General features: G+C 43.7%; 1 protein-coding gene across 1 annotated transcript in view; it reads right to left on the reverse strand.

Moving 5' to 3' along the window:
- Positions 1 to 2,408: 2,408 nt before the first annotated feature.
- The window catches only part of fbxw2 (F-box and WD repeat domain containing 2), a 34,291-nt gene continuing 15,845 nt past the window's right edge, over positions 2,409 to 20,854 (reverse strand). The window contains exons 7-9 of the mRNA XM_080510323.1: positions 17,292 to 17,378; positions 17,040 to 17,209; positions 2,409 to 3,988 (exon numbers count right to left, since the gene is read on the reverse strand). Coding sequence (XP_080366449.1) covers positions 3,700 to 3,988; positions 17,040 to 17,209; positions 17,292 to 17,378 — 546 coding nt within the window. The 3' untranslated portion in view covers positions 2,409 to 3,699. The remainder of the gene's footprint in view (positions 3,989 to 17,039; positions 17,210 to 17,291; positions 17,379 to 20,854) is intronic.

Raw genomic sequence — 20,854 nt, forward strand, 5'->3', positions numbered from 1 at the left:
TGGTGGACGACCTGACTGACTGACTGACTGACTAACCAGCTGGTGGAAGACCTGACTGACTGACTGACTGACTAACCAGCTGGTGGACGACCTGACTGACTGACTGACTTACCAGCTGGTGGACGACCTGACTGACTAACCAGCTGGTGGAAGACCTGACTGACTGACTGATGACAAACCAGCTGGTGGACGACCTGACTGACTGACTGATGACAAACCAGCTGGTGGACGACCTGACTGACTGATGACTAACCAGCTGGTGGACGACCTGACTGATTGACTGACTAACCAGCTGGTGGACGACCTGACTGACTGACTAACCAGCTGGAGGATGACCTGACTGACTGACTGACTAACCAGCTGGTGGACGACCTGACTGACTGACTAACCAGCTGGAGGATGACCTGACTGACTGACTAACCAGCTGGTGGACGACCTGACGGACTGACTGACTGACTGACTAACCAGCTGGTGGACGACCTGACTGACTGACTGACTGACTAACCAGCTGGTGGAAGACCTGACTGACTGACTGACTGACTAACCAGCTGGTGGACGACCTGACTGACTGACTGATGACTAACCAGCTGGTGGACGACCTGACTGACTGACTGACTTACCAGCTGGTGGACGACCTGACTGACTGACTGACTTACCAGCTGGTGGACGACCTGACTGACTGACTGACTGACTGACTAACCAGCTGGTGGAAGACCTGACTGACTGACTGACTGACTAACCAGCTGGTGGACGACCTGACTGACTGACTGACTTACCAGCTGGTGGACGACCTGACTGACTAACCAGCTGGTGGAAGACCTGACTGACTGACTGATGACAAACCAGCTGGTGGACGACCTGACTGACTGACTGATGACAAACTAGCTGGTGGACGACCTGACTGACTGATGACTAACCAGCTGGTGGACGACCTGACTGATTGACTGACTAACCAGCTGGTGGACGACCTGACTGACTGACTGACTAACCAGCTGGTGGACGACCTGACTGACTGACTAACCAGCTGGAGGATGACCTGACTGACTGACTGACTAACCAGCTGGTGGACGACCTGACTGACTGACTAACCAGCTGGAGGATGACCTGACTGACTGACTAACCAGCTGGTGGACGACCTGACGGACTGACTGACTGACTGACTAACCAGCTGGTGGACGACCTGACTGACTGACTGACTAACCAGCTGGAGGACGACCTGACTGACTGACTGACTAACCAGCTGGTGGACGACCTGACTGACTGACTGACTGACTAACCAGCTGGTGGACGACCTAACTAACTGACTGACTAACCAGCTGGTGGACGACCTAACTAACTGACTGACTAACCAGCTGGAGGACGACCTGACTGACTGACTAACCAGCTGGTGGACGACCTGACTGACTGACTGACTGACTAACCAGCTGGTGGACGACCTGACTGACTGACTGACTGACTAACCAGCTGGTGGACGACCTAACTGACTGACTGACTAACCAGCTGGTGGACGACCTAACTGACTGACTGACTAACCAGCTGGTGGACGACCTGACTGACTGACTGACTAACCAGCTGGTGGACGACCTGACTGACTGACTGATGACTAACCAGCTGGTGGACGACCTGACTGACTGACTGACTAACCAGCTGGTGGACGACCTAACTGACTGACTGACTAACCAGCTGGTGGACGACCTAACTGACTGACTGACTAACCAGCTGGTGGACGACCTGACTGACTGACTGACTTACCAGCTGGTGGACGACCTGACTGACTGACTGATGACTAACCAGCTGGTGGACGACCTGACTGACTGACTGACTAACCAGCTGGAGGACGACCTGACTGACTGATGACTAACCAGCTGGTGGACGACCTGACTGACTGACTAACCAGCTGGTGGACGACCTGACTGACTGACTAACCAGCTGGTGGACGACCTGACTGACTGTCACTGTCCTCTTCAGTGTCTTTAGCCTCCATTGAGTTCCCTGGACTGATGGAGGCACCACCGTCACATGAGAAGGGTGGAGCGTCACCTCAGAGAGAAGGTTGTGGGTTCAAGTGCAGAGCGGGGCCTTTCTGTATGGAATGTGCTTCTTCTCCTCGTGTGTGAGTGTCACTCCAACAATGAGGTTGTGTTGTTGCAACAGCAAGATTACTACTAGAACAACACACCAGTCGGGTAAAGTGAACATGTCATCTATAAAGTCTGGTTGCTGAAGTGATATTCTGTGTGGCTCAGTTTTGAAACAAACACAAGTGGATGCTTCTTCTGCTACTGGTATTTATTTGAAAGGCTGCAGCTTTGAAAGTGACATGAGAGAAAGGCAAAATGAGCGAAGAGCTGTGACTGTGCAGAACAAGAGTGTAACATCCAACATGGACCTTGGTGTCCCACTCTGAAGAACGGTGACCACGGACTCTTTACACAACACAAACTTTTGAGTTCAGTGTGGTTTTATTGGTGGTGATCCAGGGCTGCCAAACCAAGGTGGGCTTTATCAAAAGACAAATCCACACTTAGTGCATTAAATGGAGGGTTTGAATTGTTCCGTCACTCTACAACAAGAAAACACTTTGCTTCATTTCTTTCTGTATCACTCCCTCTGCTGTTTGACTGTACAGAGAACTTTTACAAAAATAAAGTTGATGTGTAACAGCCTGGGAATCACGGCGAGGTCACGTCAAGTCAACATTTCAGATTTAGAATGCTGACATCCCTTGGCTCATGAAATTCTAGTTATTAGACTGCTAGAATAACTGAAAAGGCACATTACATTTCTCTTTTAAACCAGACATTCCTCATCAGTAGATTCACATAAACCCTCATTATTTACACACCAGAAGAAGTGGATCTCCTAAACCTCCATGTTGGTTCAGCTTGGTGTTGGGATGTTCTTTTTGCAACATGTGATGTTGATTCAGCCACAAGGTGAATCTCATTGCACAAATCCAAAGGGTGTCAAACTTTAGTGCCACATGCAGCCCAGTGCAATCCAACCAGTGAGAAATCCTCGGAATATTTAGCACTCCAGATTTTTGGACGATGTTTGAAACCTGAGCTGAGCAGTTTTCTTTGCTTGTCTCTTGAGTGTTTTGGATGTGGTGAGAAATCATCAGGGTGTTAGGTTATATGTTTATTTGTGGATTGATTGAACAAATGTGCTCTGTGTATTACAAGTGTAAACCAAGAACCAATAAACATATGGCTTGAAAAATTATTTATAAGTCCACATTCTTACTACAAAACCTAAAATAAAAAACAAACAAAGCTGGACTTCAGTTTAAATTAAAATGGGTGCAATCTACACCCAGATGAAGACGTGTTGTCCTCCTGCTCCCTTGGCACAAATGTTCCCAGCCTTCATTGTGTTGTAATACATTGACTTTCAGCTTGTCGTGGGGCTGACTGAACCTATGGTGGTGGTTGGAGCTGTTTGACACCCCATTCTACTGTGACTGGTTGATTCCTGTTCATCCTTGTCTTCACTTGGTTTGGTCTTTGACCCTGGATTCATTGTTTCAACACGAGAAGGTGAGAGCAGCGAGCGCCGCTCCACAGCAGAGTTCAGGACGTTAAGAACAGCAGATGATGACTGTGTGTGGTTAGTGTCTGTAAGAGCAAGAAAGGGATAAAAGCAGAATGCTCTGTCCTGGCAGTGGAGAGGTGTCCAGATCACACGTGGTGGCCAGCTTTATCCATTCTCCTTCCACAATACTAAATGAATGCTATGATCCGGCATGCTGGTTGCAAACACCAGTCCAGAATCGTTTCCCCCATCCAGGCCGTTGAGCCACGAGGTGACGCCGGCCAGGAAGCTGGACCCTCGTTTAGACTTCCTGTAGGCTGGGAGAGGCCAGCGCCCTGTAATGGCCTCTGTCCTCAGATCCATCACATACAGGAAGTGGTTGTCAAAAAGCAGCGCGAACACCTCCCCAAAGCTGAGCAGAGACAGGTTGGCCGGGTCTTGCATCTGGATCACCCTGTGAACACCAGCACACATGGGATATGTTAAACATTACAGTATTAGAATGAAAACTCTGTTTTAATGGTTTAATGGGGTTTTTTGATCTATGCTGAAGAGTGTTAATCTATTGACCTTAAAACACAAAGGTTGAAAACTAACCTTTTAATCAGGCTTTTAACTGATTTTATATGTATGTTTGTATATATTCATGTACATATGTAGATATGTATATCAGCGATGTTTGTATCTACTTTAGCCATGATCTAATGTTCTACTTTGATGAGGTTCTGAACTGAATCTTGTATCTCCAGTGGTTCCTCTAGGGGGCGCTACACTGGTGGAGGCCAGGTTCCCCTCTGGTGGTCCGTCCCCTGGTGTCCTGCCCCGGGACCTGGCTGGTCCCCCACGTAGTGGTGGGATTCACTGGTCTGCCCTGGGGGGTCTGTGGGGCGGCGTGTGTGTTCATTTGCTTTTTAATCATCTATTTTATCTTTGCACTGTTTTCAAATCATGTCAAGCACTTTGCATTACCTTGTTGTATAAAAAGTGTATATATAGCTATATAAATAAAGTTGATGATGATCACACACACACACACACACACACACACACACACACACACACACACACACACACACACACACACACACACACACACACACACACACACACACACACACACACACACACACACACACACACACACACACACACACACACACACACACACACACACACACACACACACACACACACACACACGAAAGCTGAGCAAATGAAAGTTCATGTCAAATCCATAGATAGTTTGTGCCATTCAGTCATATTTCATCGTTAATCAGTCAAGTAAATCTGCTCAAATGAAAAAAAAAACCCATTTCTGTTCAGAATATTGTTATTTTATACACTTAGATCAGTAGTTCTTAAAGTATGAAGTTGGTGTGGGTGATGCTTTTTTTTTGCTTTCAGAAGACATTATAAAAATAAATACACACACACACACACACACACACACACACACACACACACACACACACACACACACACACACACACACACACACACACACACACACACACACACACACACACACACACACACACACACACACACACACACACACACAGTCTTTCTTTGTACACAGTGTTGCTGGTTAGTAGATTAGATCTCCGTGTTAGATGACGTTTGTTACTTGATCGAGTTGATTTAATAAATCATTTATGAATGAATACATTTGTGTAAATAAACATCTGTTAGCTGAATTGACTGATTCCTGGTCATTATTGTGTATTTATTGTTGACAATTCACTGATTTGTCTGACCTCGAATCTCACACCTTCTTTGTTATTTAACACTGTTATATTTACAAAGAAATATTAACTAACTTAAATAACCTTTTTTCCAAACAAGACTGATATTTGGTATTAGCCATTTCCAGTTTAGCTGGTGGTGCCCCAATTTCATTATTATTTGATAAATAATCAATTTATTCAAATTACTAATTTTTCATTAATAAATTATTTTTGATAATTTATTAACTTTTGAGTAATTACTCAATTACTCGAGGAGTTGTAAATGAGTAAATGACTGTTTATTTCCATTAATAATTAAAACATCCAGTGATCTATTACTTTCAGTAATCTTTTAATTCCAGTAAATTTTAATGCTAATAACCAACCATAAATCCCAACAACATCTTTATTTGTTATATTTAGAATAACAAAATTTCACAATCATGATTGTACATTACTTTATATATTACATTGTATGATATCCAACTATATTAAAGAAATGTGTAAATTCAACATTTTCAGTCACTAATTAGCCTAATATAATATTGCAAACATATATTTTTTAATTGTGGAGAAGGGGTAGGATAAATACAACTTATTAAAATAAGTTATGTTTCTTCCTACTCCTTTTTGGACATGATTCTATTTTCTTACTGTTACTTGGTCACGGTTTGATTGTATAATATCTTTTGCTTATTAGTGTGCACTGTTGATTTTGATATTTCAATTTGAGTATATTCAAAATAAAAAACAAAATGGAATGAAATATCACCTGTTTTTAAGCTTGCATTTTCAAATGACTATTCCATAAGCAATTAACATTTTGGTACTTAAATCCTGTTAAAATGACTAAATATTTTGCAGAATTGCCAAAGTTTATACCAGTTGATATCTGTATTTTTTCAATTTGAAATAAGTCATTCATATTATTTTAATTATTTCATTACTTGATATTTTGTTTTTGTTTTCATGTTTCACTGTTCATGCAAAAGCTACCTCAAGATTCAAGGGCAGTTTAGTTTATATGGTGCAGGAGTGCACTTTTGTTTGCTATTTACAAATGTTGGCAACATTTCACAAATGCTCTGAATTAAAATATATTCAGAAAGATTATTTGGCCTAAATTGTCTTTTTTCTGTTGGGGTGGTTGTACATCGGGAAATGGTTTGGTTGGATTGTTCAGACACTTGCAAATTCATCTCAAAAAATCAATGTAAACTATATCAATGTATATTTTTGCCATATCACACACCCTGAGGGGGTACTATCATCAATATTAGTCATTTCTTTTTTACCGTCTATGATTTGGACCATCCCAATACATCGTATGATATATAACAAAAATATAAACAACACTTTTATTTTTGTTCCCATTTTTCATGAGCTGAACTCAAAGATGTAGAACATTTTCTATATACACAAAAGACCTATTTCTCTCAAATATTGTTCACAAACCTGTCTAAATCTGTTAGTGAGCACTTCTTTGTCGAGGTAATCCATCTCACCTCATTGGTGCAGCATATCAAGATGCTGATTAGACAGCCAGTAGCGGCGCCAGGAGTTCATTGTGGGTGGGCCTCGAGAAAACTGGATGAGCCAGTAAAAATAAGCCCCCCCAAAAACCCAACGGGTTCCCCTTCATCTCCATTTCAGTGCTTTTCTGTGGCACCGAGCACAGCGACTCAGTAGCTACCTGTGGGGCTTCACATGCTCTCCACAAGGCTCTTCTGCAGACCTTGTGCAGATCGTGGGTGGTACATGATGTATTCAGGCTCCACTCTGGGCTTACTTCCATCCACGTCCATAACGTAATGCAACAATCCTGAAAGTATCTCCACTTCTGCTGCCTGGTGTTCTCCACCTTTCCTAAGATAGTTTAGGTTTCATTTCAGCAGTTCTGAGCCATGGGTCTGTCTTTATTTGCTTTTAATTTGTAGTTGTTCAGATGGGGAGATGGAGGATCTCATCACACAATGGGCCAGTAGGCTCTGACACAAACAGTCACAAATTTTGGGCTGCTTGCGCTTCAACACAGTGGGGCTGCAGCGGACCCTGCATAAAATGGGCGGGTGACTCGGAGAGCATGTTATGGCCTTTAAGAGTCCACGCGTGGGGTCGAAGCCACTGATTGGCTGAGAAGCTTTCAATAAAACTTTCCTCAGGCTGCTTATTGGATGAACTGCTTGAATGAAAATCACTCACTGCTCACTATAGGCCTGGGTCAAAAGCATGATTAAAATGGGTGGGCCGGGTGAGCGCCCAGGGTGCAGACAGCATGATTATTGCACAGGTGCGCCTTAGACTGTCCACAATAAATGGTCACTCTGAAATGTGCAGTTGGATCACACAGCACAATGCCACAGATGTCGTAAGTTTTGAGGGAGCTGACTGCAGGAATGTCCAGAGTTCTTGTCCGTGAATTGAATGTTCATTTCTCCACCATAAGCCATTTCCAAAGGCGTTCCAGAGAATTTAGCAGTACACCCAACCGGCCTCACAACCCCAGACCACGTGGAACCACACCAGCCCAGGACCTCCACATCCAGTATGTTCTCCTCCAAGATGGTCTGAGACCAGCCACCTGAACACCTGCTGCAACAATTGCTTTGCATAACCAAGAATTTCTGCACAAACTGTCAGAAACCGTCTCAGGGAAGCTCATCTGCAAGCTCGTCTTCCTCATCGGGTCTCAAGCCGATTGCGTCGTAACCGACTTAAGTGGGCAAATGCTCACATTCAATGGCGTCTGGCATGTTGGAGAGGTGTTCTCTTCATGGATGAATCCCAGTTTTCACTGTTCAGGGCAGATGGCAGTGAGCGGTTTGCTGATGTCAACGTTGTGGATGGAGTGGCCCACGGTGGAGGTGGGGTTATGGTATGGGCAGGTGTACGTTATGGACAAGGAACACAGGAGCATTTTATTGATGGACAGAGATACCGTGATGAGATCCTGAGGCCTGTTGTTGTGCCATTCATCCACGACCATCACCTCATCTTGCAGTATCATAATGTACGACCCCATGTTGCAAGGATCTGGACACCATTCCTGCAAGCTGAAAACATCCCAGTTCTTCCATGGCCAGCATCCTCACCGGACATGTCACCACTGAGCATGTTTGGGATGCTCTGGATTGGCGTAAACAACAGTGTATTCCACTTCCTGCCAATATCTAGCAACTTGGCACAGCCAGTGAAGAGGAGTGGACCAACATCCCACATCCCACAGGCAACAATCAACAACCTGATCAACTCTATAGCAAGGAGATGTGTTGCACTGCGTGAGGCAAACGGTGGTCACACCAGATATAGGGATTTTCCACCAGAAAGAACCAGGAGCTAGTTCAGGACCGGTGGCAGGGCCAGTTCTTAAATGAGCACTGCCAAAGAACAGTTTTTTTCCACCATTGACAGAGCCAAGTGAGAGCCACGTCATTGCGTCACTCCAAAACGTAATGAGTCACTGATCTGACGATCAGCACTGACAGGGCAACGAGGAGATGGACTGTATTCATTGGTTTGGACGGGGTCGCTCCATCTAGTGCAGGGGTAGGCAACCCGCGGCTCCCTCCACTGCGGCTCCTTGAGCCTCCGTCCCACTGCAGTTCATCCCGGAGACGTAAGGAGGCAAAGCCACCCAGAGCGCAGTCCTGCTACAAATTTAGGCGCAGTGATTATGCAACAATAATAGCATGAAGAACATAGAATTGCTGGACAGCAGCTCAACTGGTTCCTGAAGCTGGGAGCTTCCTGTACCTTTCACAGGAAAACTGCTGCGCTGTGAAGTGCGGACAGTTCCAAGAGGTTTATTGTGAACTTGTTGAGTGTGACGGAATTTTTTGTGAATCACACAACTCAACGACATTGAAAGCCACACTACTCACGGTTCTAAAAATCCCAGCTGAGAGCTGCAATGCATTAAGGGAGTTTCTGTTTCTCGTGTTTTTTCACATCCCTTTCAGTACAGAGTGGGGTCTTATTTTTCAATATTTGGACATTACATAGTGAATTTCTGCTCCTTTCACTTTATTTCTGGATTGTCTGAATCAAATGCTTCAACATCAGGAGGAATGGAGGTGTAGAATGATAGAACGCAGCTCTACAGCCGTTTATAATGGAAACCTACCTACAGTGGCTGCAGGGCCTCAGTCTGCGGTCATAACGCAAAACAAGACATGAAGCGGAGTTAGTTACAATAATGTTACGATGAAAAGTGTGAAAACAACGGAAAACTGCTTCTAAATTATATCTCACGCAGCTGACAGCGCAGCGGAGGAGCTCTGCAGCTGGAGAGCCACAGAGGTGCAATCAAAGATTAAATTATCTCGTTCACTTGTATTATTAACTTCAGGGAGTGACTGATTACATCGTTCCAACCCTTTATATTTTCTCTATAACCACTCTGGGACTCAGTGTTCATTGTAGTTTTCAGAAAGCTGGTTCGTGTCTCTTCCGCCTTGTAAGGAGCGAAAACTCCGGCGGTAACTCCGCCCCCACCTAATGACGCGTCTGGCCCTGGCCTGGTTCCTCACTGGCCCAGGAAGGAAGTGGGGCCAGAGTAGCCCCGGTTTAGCCCATTAAAAACTGGTTTGAGCAGTGGAAAGAACTGGTGCTCACCCTGGCCCTGACTCCAAACAAGCCCCTGGTTCTTTCTGGTGGAAAAGCCCCCATACAGACTGGTTCACATCTTTGAGTTCAGGTCATGAAAAATGGGAGCAAAAACAAAAGTGTTGCACGCACACAAATGCGCTTAACTGAACTTTTTGTTAATGCAGAGAAAGCATATGATGAATACATTTAAAGTCCTAGTGAAATGAAAATTCGACCTCTAAAACACTCTGGCTGTTGCTTCTAGGACCCTTTTTATGCCAACTGGCGGAATGGTAAAATGCTAAAACACGGCAATCTGCGAGAAAATAGCCGATAAACGGCGCTATTTCCTCTGCTGGGTGGAGCTTCTGACAATAATAGTGACATCACGAGTTGTGCACACGCCCAAGTTGTGTTTACATTATGGAGGATCAGAGTTTTTGACCACGAAGAGGCTGAATTGAACCATATTTCATCATCATGGTCATTTCAAACCCAGTGATTGATGAAGAAGACACAGAAGGTCGTTCTGCCATCGGTGACCCCGTCTGGAACATGTTTGAGGAAGCAGAAGACGCTTGGTCCTCGTCTCCTCAGCAGCCGACAGTTTTCACCGTGGCTTTGAGGCTCCTGACTTTTGGCAGAACGACCGGCTTCCTGGATCATGTCGAAGTGCTTTTCCGACTGCGCGGAATCACCGAAGATGAGTCCAGGTATTACTTGATCGTCTACTAGCTGCCCGAGCTAGCGGCTTGCGCTAGCCGCGCGAGCTAGCCACTCCCGCCGCCTGTGCTCCTTTTCTGCTCTCTCGGTCTCTTCCAGGCTCAATCTTTCGTCAAGGCTCATAAAACGCTGACTATAACTTCAGAACACTGTAAAAACTTGGATATTTAAGAGGAAACAAGCCGATATAAACACAACAGATCAAGATCTGCACAACTCTTGACGTCACGCTCACGAAAAAGGATTCCCCCGACTTCCTCGGCTGGAGATTCAAAATTCAAATAACTTTGTTATGCGACAACAGTGGTGGGGCAGAGTCGGAGGAACATAAGTAGTACCCAACTATCGTTTTTGGCAAAGTAGTGTTTTACATTTCACAAGGCCTTTAAACTATAAATACATCTTTAACTTAAATTTGGGAATTATTTAACTGTCTTGAAGCGGAGCCAAATGTCCTATTTTTTACACAAGGATAGACTATGTATTAGGGCTGGGCGATATGGCCTCAAATCAATATCAGGATATATTGAGCAGTTCACCTCGATAATGATAAATGGACAATAACTCCTCCACTGTGCACTAAAAATGTTTGTCCACGAGATGTAGCCGTTGTATTGATAGTACGACTCCCCTGGACCTATTTGTTGTCACTTTAAAGGACTGTAAAACTACACTGTCTGAAAATAAATGCAGAAAATACAAATCAAGTACTTTTAGTTAAGATGTATTGAAGAGCTGATGAGCACAGATGAGTTGAAATGAGAAGGACTGAGAGCAGGTTAGACCGTGACTTCGTCTGTATTGCACCTGAAAACAGGGGATTTCTCCAGTTCTATGAAAAAGACCTATGTCACCTAATTCTCCTGAAACAACTTGCATATTGTGTGTAAAATCACTTTTCACGTCCAGCCTGATGAACGGCGTGTCTCTACACGGCACTTTGCCAGTGATGAAGGTGTGGATTCCTGCGGCTTATGTCACCCTGCCCATTGATTCTAAATACAGACGAGTTGCTTCGATGGCTTCTGAAGCCACTTCAGCCACTGCAGCAGCCGCTAAACTTCATCGCCTCCTCTCTCCATTTTTGTTACAAGGTGGAGTCACGTCTCTGACACAGTACAGTGTATCAAAGGGACATGCTACCTACACAATCAAAACAGTTTCTTTTCTCTATTTTTTTTTAAACACTGAATCATGGGCAAAATGACGTCGGTAATTTTCCTAAATTTCGGCATCAGCAAATTTTCGGTTTATTGCCCAGGCCTATTATGTACATACAAAAAGTTGATTAAATAATAATATATGTTTATATGCACAACGTAGCAGTAATGTTTACAATATTTACAGTATTCAGCTGTCTTTTCTTCCTGCTGCAGAGTTTGTATGCTTCATTTGATTGATCACATCAGAGAAAAGTAATGAGATTATTTTAATATATATGGGTGGATCAGTGGTAAGCGCTCTTGTGTCTCACAGTAAGAATGTGTGTGGGTTTTCTCCAGGTACTTCAGTTTCCTCCCACAGTGCGAAAACAGTCACGTGAGGATAATAGTTACATTAAAACTACTCTAACAGAGGCCACCGGGACACGTACCAAGATGGCAGCAAAGAGTTTAGCTCCTAAGTCGATTAGCCGAATTGCCCTCCAAAACTTAGAAAAACACAAATATTTGACCGACGCAAAATTAGCGGGGGCGAGGAAAGAAACGTTCAAGAAGAAAAAGAATGTCCGTTGACCCTGACACTGAACCGCTTGTGTTTTTGACAGTAATTGACAGAGAGAGCTACTAAATTGCTAACTGTTGGACCTATCTGGTGGCATGGGAGGACCGACTTCATGGCCACTTCTTTGTTTGCAGAAGGTCATCCCCCACTCCCACCGTCGGGGAGATGGAGCTGGTGTTGTGAGCGACAGAGGGGAGCCATGTTATGGTCAAGGCTAAACTGGAAAAAGAATTGGTTACATTGTTTAATGTATAACATTAAACGCCCAGAACGTGGGAACAAATTCTATGGGAAAATAGTTGATCTTTTGAACTTTGAATCAGAAGGGCCATTGATATGTGGAAGGGATTTTAATGTGGTGCTGGATTACAGGTTGGATACGACAAGCACAAAGGGAAGCAAATAGTATATCAGTCATTATGTAAACATGTGATGGACATGCTGGATGTATGGAGGGAACTCCACCCACTTGATCGAGGTTATAACCACAACTCAGTCCCTCATGCGATGTACTCCAGGATTGATTATTTTCTATTGAACAAGGGTGATATACATAGAGTAAAGGAGTGTCCGATAGGGGTAGCAGATATATCAGATCACAGTGCAGTTTATCTAAAAATGTATTTGAACGAAGGCATACTGAACAATAAGGGACTGTTTGCAGAATTGAAGGGGGAAATTATGGATACAGGAAGAAAACTGGAAATGGGGAAATAGATCCGACAATTTTTTGGGATGCCTTGAAGGCTGTGATGAGAGGAAGGCTGATATCATGCATGGCTTTTGTGGAGAAAAAAAAAAGAGATTGGGACGTATCAAAAGCAAATTGGTAAAATTCAAAGAACTGGAACAGCAAAATAAACAGTCAAAGGACTCAGGTGTATCTACTCAGATTCAGGAAGTAAGGAAAGAAATAGATGATATATTGCTAGAAGAAGTGGAAAGGAAAGCAAGATTTTGTAAACAAACACTATGATGGAGCAGCAAGAGCCACGAAAAACATTGTCATACGTATAAGGAAACAGCAAGCTTCAACAAACGTACACAACATAAGGGATCCTGTCACAGATGTAATTATATATAAACCGGAAGAAATAGAGAAGGTTTTTGAGGATTATAGGAAAATGTATTGACGGCGTGTTTCTGTAAGAGAACATCTGACAGAGTTCTTACAAGGATTGGACTTGCCATTTATAGGCGCAAAACAAAATAAGATGCTGACCTCACAAATCACACTAAAAGAAATGGAAGCAATTAGCCAGGCAAAACCGGGGAAATGACCCAGAGCAGATGGATTTGGGGCCTCATTTTATAAAACTTCCCAGGGGGAGTTAAGTCAGTATTTATGCGACTCATTCAATTGTACCCTCAAGTCAGGTAGGATCCCTCCCTCCTGGAAGGAGACCATCATCTCCATAATACCAAAGAAGGGCAAGGATAGAGAATGCTGCAGTAACTATAGACCCATGTCACTCTGAAATGTGGATTACAAGCTGTACACCTCCATTAGAGCCAAAAGATTCAAGACCTTTATGCAGGATCTGCTTGATGAGGACCAGTGTGAGTTTTTAAAAGAAAGGCAAACACAAGATAATATCAGAAGGGGTCTGCATATTGTGGAATACGTACAAAGAAAGGGGGAAAGTGCAATTTTGGGAAGCATTGATGCCGAAAAGGCTTTCGATAGTGTTGATTGGGATTTTTTTATATGCGGTACTGGCAAAATTTGGATTCAGTGAGAAATCAGTCAATTGTATGAAATCACTATATCAGCAGCAACAAACTTTCTGTGGTCCTGCAGATCCCAACAAGTCCGAGATGACAAAAGAACATCTGGAGTACTCCAGCCTTGGAGCTCCTTGACACGTCCAGCATTAAACAGCCTCAAGGAGCAGTGTGTGTTCATTTGTTTGCGAAAGCCTTCCGCTGCTGTTCATGTCCGTGCGTTGCCCCCCTCCCCGGCTGCTGCGGAGCGCTGTGTGTGTGTGTGATGGCATGCAGCCAGATTCAGCCCTGCCGATGCGGACCTCCCAAAAAAGCGATTTTTAATCGAGAACTGTTTCAAATAAAATCTAAAATTGCCCCTCGTTCAAAGCACAAGACCTGTAGCTACCATTTTGGTGTAGGTTCATCAACATTTGAGCAAGTTTCGTGGGTGAAATATGAGTTCTGAGCAAATTGAGTGGGTGGAATGGTGAAATATGAGTTCTGAGCAAATTCAGTGGGTGAAATATGAGTTCTGAGCAAATTCAGTGGGTGAAATATGAGTTCTGAGCAAATTCAGTGGGTGAAATATGAGTTCTGAGCAAATTCAGTGGGTGAAATATGAGTTCTGAGCAAATTCAGTGGGTGGAATATGAGTTCTGAGCAAATTCAGTGGGTGAAATATGAGTTCTGAGCAAATTCAGTGGGTGGAATATGAGTTCTGAGCAAATTCAGTGGGTGGAATATGAGTTCTGAGCAAATTCAGTGGGTGAAATATGAGTTCTGAGCAAATTCAGTGGGTGGAATATGAGTTCTGAGCAAATTCAGTGGGTGAAATATGAGTTCTGAGCAAATTCAGTGGGTGGAATATGAGTTCTGAGCAAATTCAGTGGGTGGAATATGAGTTCTGAGCAAATTCAGTGGGTGAAATATGAGTTCTGAGCAAATTCAGTGGGTGAAATATGAGTTCTGAGCAAATTCAGTGGGTGGAATATGAGTTCTGAGCAAATTCAGTGGGTGGAATATGAGTTCTGAGCAAATTCAGTGGGTGAAATATGAGTTCTGAGCAAATTCAGTGGGTGAAATATGAGTTCTGAGCAAATTCAGTGGGTGGAATATGAGTTCTGAGCAAATTCAGTGGGTGAAATATGAGTTCTGAGCAAATTCAGTGGGTGGAATATGAGTTCTGAGCAAATTCAGTGGGTGGAATATGAGTTCTGAGCAAATTCAGTGGGTGAAATATGAGTTCTGAGCAAATTCAGTGGGTGAAATATGAGTTCTGAGCAAATTCAGTGGGTGGAATATGAGTTCTGAGCAAATTCAGTGGGTGGAATATGAGTTCTGAGCAAATTCAGTGGGTGAAATATGAGTTCTGAGCAAATTCAGTGGGTGAAATATGAGTTCTGAGCAAATTCAGTGGGTGGAATATGAGTTCTGAGCAAATTCAGTGGGTGAAATATGAGTTCTGAGCAAATTCAGTGGGTGGAATATGAGTTCTGAGCAAATTCAGTGGGTGAAATATGAGGTCTGAGCAAATTGAGTGGGTGGAATGGTGAAATATGAGTTCTGAGCAAATTCAGTGGGTGAAATATGAGTTCTGAGCAAATTCAGTGGGTGGAATATGAGTTCTGAGCAAATTCAGTGGGTGAAATATGAGTTCTGAGCAAATTCAGTGGGTGAAATATGAGGTCTGAGCAAATTGAGTGGGTGGAATGGTGAAATATGAGTTCTGAGCAAATTCAGTGGGTGGAATATGAGTTCTGAGCAAATTCAGTGGGTGAAATATGAGCTCAAAGCCACAAAGAGGCGGCTGCAGGATTTGGCGTTCGGAACGTGAAGGCTAATGGTTAAAAAAACCACTGGACTAATGACAAAGTTTGACAACTTTTGATCTGCAGAGTCTGCCCTATCATGATGTAGTATTTTGAAGGCGATACGATATTCACCCTCAGAGGAGATAGTGTTTTCAACTGCAGCGAGGAAATGGGATTCGGTGTTTGGAACTTTGACGGTGAATAAAAACAAAACCGTTCAACAACTGAAAATGATATTCTGGATTATTGAGGAGAGTCTCCTCTATCATTTAATAGGTTTTTGAAGTCAACAGATATTCGCGCTCAGAGTAGCTAGTGTTTGTAAATCTTACTGTGAAAGGCAAATTGTGGACTTCCTGTTGGGTTTAGGTCAGGGGTACCAGTGTGTGAATTGTAGGGCTCGATCAGACGAATAATTGACGTTTGGTTTGATCTCTCTATGACATTCCTACAGGCCGTGTTCGCGGTTTAAGTGTTGTTTGGATGGCCGTTGTCCTGTTTGTAGATGGCGCGAGAGAGCACATTTTGGCACTGTGGGTTAATTTTTACATTTTCTCATAATGATATCCAGTGCTAATGTCAAATTTGGTGAGCATGTGAGCATGTGTACGTGGTCAAAGGCATTCTCCCACAGAGGTTGAGGGGCTTTTCGGGGTGAAAATCGTACTTTCAAAGGCAAATTGCGGACTTCCTGTCGGATTTAGGTTTGGGGTATCGGTACGTATCGGGCCCAGGCATCATTTGGAAGCCTTGGGCCTTCTGGCTCGATCCCTCATTAAGTTGAAATTTTTTTTTTTTTTTCTCAAAAACAGTTACTCAAGTAGCTGTCTCAAATTTCTTTTTTAAAAAGGTAGGAAGCAGGATTAGTAGTCTTTGGTCCAGATGGTGACGTCATGGGTTGTTTTATCTTTTAAATTACATGTTGGTTGTATTGAAGTCATTTCTTGAGTCTACAGTTGTGCCAGTACTTGGGCCCAACCAGTGAAACTAAACTTTTCCTTCTTGATTGATTGAATTAAAAATGTTACTTCTTCATGTGTGGTTCGGAGAACTTTTTCCCTCTAATGATTAAAATCTTCCTTTAGGTCTACCATGTCATATAATTTGAAGTATGACCAAAACTACTTTCTCTCAGTTCTGTAAACAAACATATTTCTGTGATGAATGTCGAACATGAACATTCTTTATGACTTTCTGTCTCATATGTGGACAATGTGACTTTTACCTGAGAATTTCAAAACTGCTGAAGTCCCACTGGTAAACTCCGAGATCCGAGCTGCAGACGATGTAACGTCCATCGAACTGCAGGCGAGGCTGAAGGCTGATGCTGCGATCCTCCGACACCGACAAGGTCTTCAGACATTTACAGTTGATTTCTCGGCCCAACGGCCATACCTGCACACGGCAGAGCATCACAGGACTGTAACAACACTGATCCTGTTCATTCAGCACAAAGACGGCAGAGCCACAACCTTACCTTGATCTCATACTTATCAGCACTGAGCAGGATGTGATCACCAGGACTGTGCACCACTGATTCCACCTCACTCTTCTGAAGAATCACCTGATCGGTGAGAGAAACAAGACTCCATCGAACAAGGAAAAACAAATAACTTTTTTACAACTTGCCATTCAAGTTTTACATTTAACGTCTTCAGCAATGTTTAACAAGATATAATGGAGTATAAATGAGCTGCCAAAACAAAGCAAAACTCCCACCAGTCAGCCCTTTCGGCTGCAACTCCTGAGGGTGCTCAGGAAGAATGACATCTGCCAGAAGCTGCTGTTGACCTTCTACCGATCGACCATGGAGAGCATCCTGACCTACTGCATCCCCGTGTGGTTCTCCCACTGCACCGAGGCAGACTGCAGGAGGCTCCAGAGGGTCGTAAAGACGGCCCCCTCCCCACACTAAAAGACATCTACATGGCACGGCGCCTCAGAAGAGCCGAGGCGATCATAGCTGACCACACCCACCCTGCACACCACCCGTTTGAACTGCTGCCCTCAGGACGGCGGTACCGGTCCATCAGGACCAGGACCAACAGACTGAGGGACGGCGGTACCGGTCCATCAGGACCAGGACCAACAGACTGAGGGACAGTTTCTTCCCTCAAGCTATCACAGCACTGAACAGTTAAACACTACTATGCACGACTATCTACCTCATACTGTGTGCAATACATCAAACTCCATATTACTCTGTGCAATAACAGGTACCTTGTGCTCAACCACACATACTTATTAGCCAAGGTACCTCAGGCAGCTACATTGGTATTTTACATAACTTATTATCGGTCGTTTCTTTTAACTTTTTACATTACTGCACTATGTTCTTGGGCGTGTGTAAGCGGGTCTGTGTGAGAGCTGAATGTGTGTGTGAATGATTAGGTTACTCTGTACATATGGTGTGTCTGCTGAGATGAATGCAAAGCTGAATGTGAGAATGGCTGCCTGTGTTTATTGTATGTCTACTGTGTGTTTTTAGCTACACCGCAATTTTGTTGTGCAATTTTATTGTACAATGACAATAAAAGCTTCTAATTCTAATCTAATTCTAATTCTTTAACCTGCTGGAAGGTTTCAGTGGTTTTCTACACTGGGGATGTTTTAGGCTGCGTCTCAATTCTCCCCCTCACCCCTCCCCCTCTGAAATGCATGTTCACGAGAGTCTGAGGGGTGTCCCATTTCACTACTGTGCAGAGGCGGAGGGGTGAGAGGAAGGGCTATTCACCCCCTAAACAGATCTTTTACAGATACACACTTTAAACAGAGGGGTAGGACGACACGGCGCTGAAGGACTCGCATTTCACATATATACGCTTCTAAAGTTCTATAAACCTGTTGTGTTTTATACTAGTAAGAACGGCAGTAGCGCTGCCGTATGAAGCTTCCGTGTGTATTTGTTTGGTAGAGACTGTTTATAACATTTTATTATTACACTGTAGAGTTCCAAAGTCTTCTAATATGGTGTTTTGAAAACAGGGACCAGAGCAAACAAGGAAGCTCCTCCACTTTCACATGGTGGATGAGGAAACATTTCTGAAGTCCAAATACAAAAACTGAAGTAATCTATGTCTCCGTCTATTTCTTCACCTTGATGAGGAAACGAAGCAGCCAAGCTGCTGCAACACGGGGAATTTGGGACGGCAGGACGATGTTCCTGCTGGAAAATCAACAAACATCCATGGTTCCGCTCTGCTGATATAACGGCGCCGTATTATGTCATAACTGTGAGACGGAGGGAGAGGGGCGGGGCTTAGCAGAGGGAGAGTGTGTCCCAAATCTAAGGGCTGAAACTGCCTTTTCCCCGTATTTTGGAGGCGGAGGGCTAAGGGGTAGGTGGAGGGCTAAGGGGTTGAGGGAGGGCTAAGGGATAGGCGGAGGGCTAAGGGGTAGGCGGAGGGCTAAGGGGTAGGTGGAGGGCTAAGGGGTAGGGGGAGGGCTAAGGGGTAGGGGGAGGGCTAAGGGGTAGGCGGAGGGCTAATGGATAGGTGGAGGGCTAAGGGGTAGGCGGAGGGCTAATGGATAGGTGGAGGGCTAAGGGGTAGGCGGAGGGCTAAAGGGTAGGTGTAGGGATAACAAGAAGGCCGTTGCTCGGCTAATCCCCCGCCGGAGGGCTTTATATTTTCTCACAAAGCAGCTCTAAGGCAGCACACTTGGTACACTAGAGGGTGTTCCATGGGTCCTAGTAGATAATTATGTAGAATCTGAAAGGTCTTCCTCATAAGCTATGTCAAAATACGTCTCCAGAGCCCAAAAGGTGTTTTTATGCACTGAGTGACCCTGTGACCTGATATGCAAATTAGGTCATGGTCACCATGGTGCCCCTTCTCCCCAGGTGGAGTGTCCATGTGTGAAGTTTGGTGACTGTGGGCCCAGGAACTGCTGAGAAATGAGGAGAAATGTTTATATGAAAATACATGGATTTTTTACGGAGCCCCTCTGGTGACATTGGTGAAAAAAAAATTATTGCTTAATCGCGTGGCCACGCATTATTAAGGCGTGGGAACGAGATAAATAAGTCGTGGCCACGCGTTATTAAGGCGTGGGAACGAGATAAATAAGTCGTGGCCACGCGTTATTAAACTGCCGTCAAGTGAGCTGGCACTCAATTTTAACTGCGCTTTTATTAACGCCTTTACGGTAAAACACAGGTCAGCGTACGGCCGCAATGCTGACAGAAAGACAGATGGTCTGATTTCAAAATGCAATAAAACGGAATCCTTCATAGGTTTACACCCAATTTCACTTCAGCGCAATACTAGGCATACTCCTTTGTTACTACAAGAAATATGAAAGAACATTACTGTAGAGATTTGGAGAAAAGTACTCTTAAACTTGGATGTGTTGATCGAAAATGATGGTCTCATCTAATTTCAAATTGCAATAAAATGGAATCCTTAATAGGTTTATGCCTGATTCCACTTCAGGCAGTACTAGACATACTCCTTTACCACTACAAGCAGCATCAAAGAATATCACAGTAGGAATTTGGAGAAAAGTACTTTTAAACTGCAAATTAATGAAGGCAAGACCATTATTTTCGACCAACAGATCCAAGTTTGACATTACTTTTCTCCAAATGTCTACAGTAATATTCTTTGATCTTACTGGTACTGGTAAAGGACTATATCTAGTATTGCACTGAAGTGAAATCAGGCATAAACCTATGAAGAATCTTTTTTAATTGGAATTTGAAAACAGGTGTGAGAAATCATTATTTTCATTAATTTGCTCCAAGTTTAAGAGTACTTTACTCCAAATCCCTAGAGTAATATTCTTCGATATTGCTTGCAGTAACAAAGGAGTATGTCTAGTATTGCCTTGAAGTGGAATCAGGCATAAACCTATGAAGGATTCCTTTTTATTGCATTTTGAAAACAGGCGAGAGATCATTATTTTCAACCAACAGATTCAAGTTTAAGAGTACTTTTCTCCAAATTCCTACAGTAATATTCTTTCATATTTCTTGTAGTAACAAAGGAGTATGCCTAGTATTGCACTGAAGTGAAATTGGGTGTAAACCTATGAAGGATT

This window comes from Blennius ocellaris, assembly GCF_963422515.1.
Source record: "Blennius ocellaris genome assembly, chromosome: 15".
Lineage (NCBI taxonomy): Eukaryota > Metazoa > Chordata > Actinopteri > Blenniiformes > Blenniidae > Blennius > Blennius ocellaris.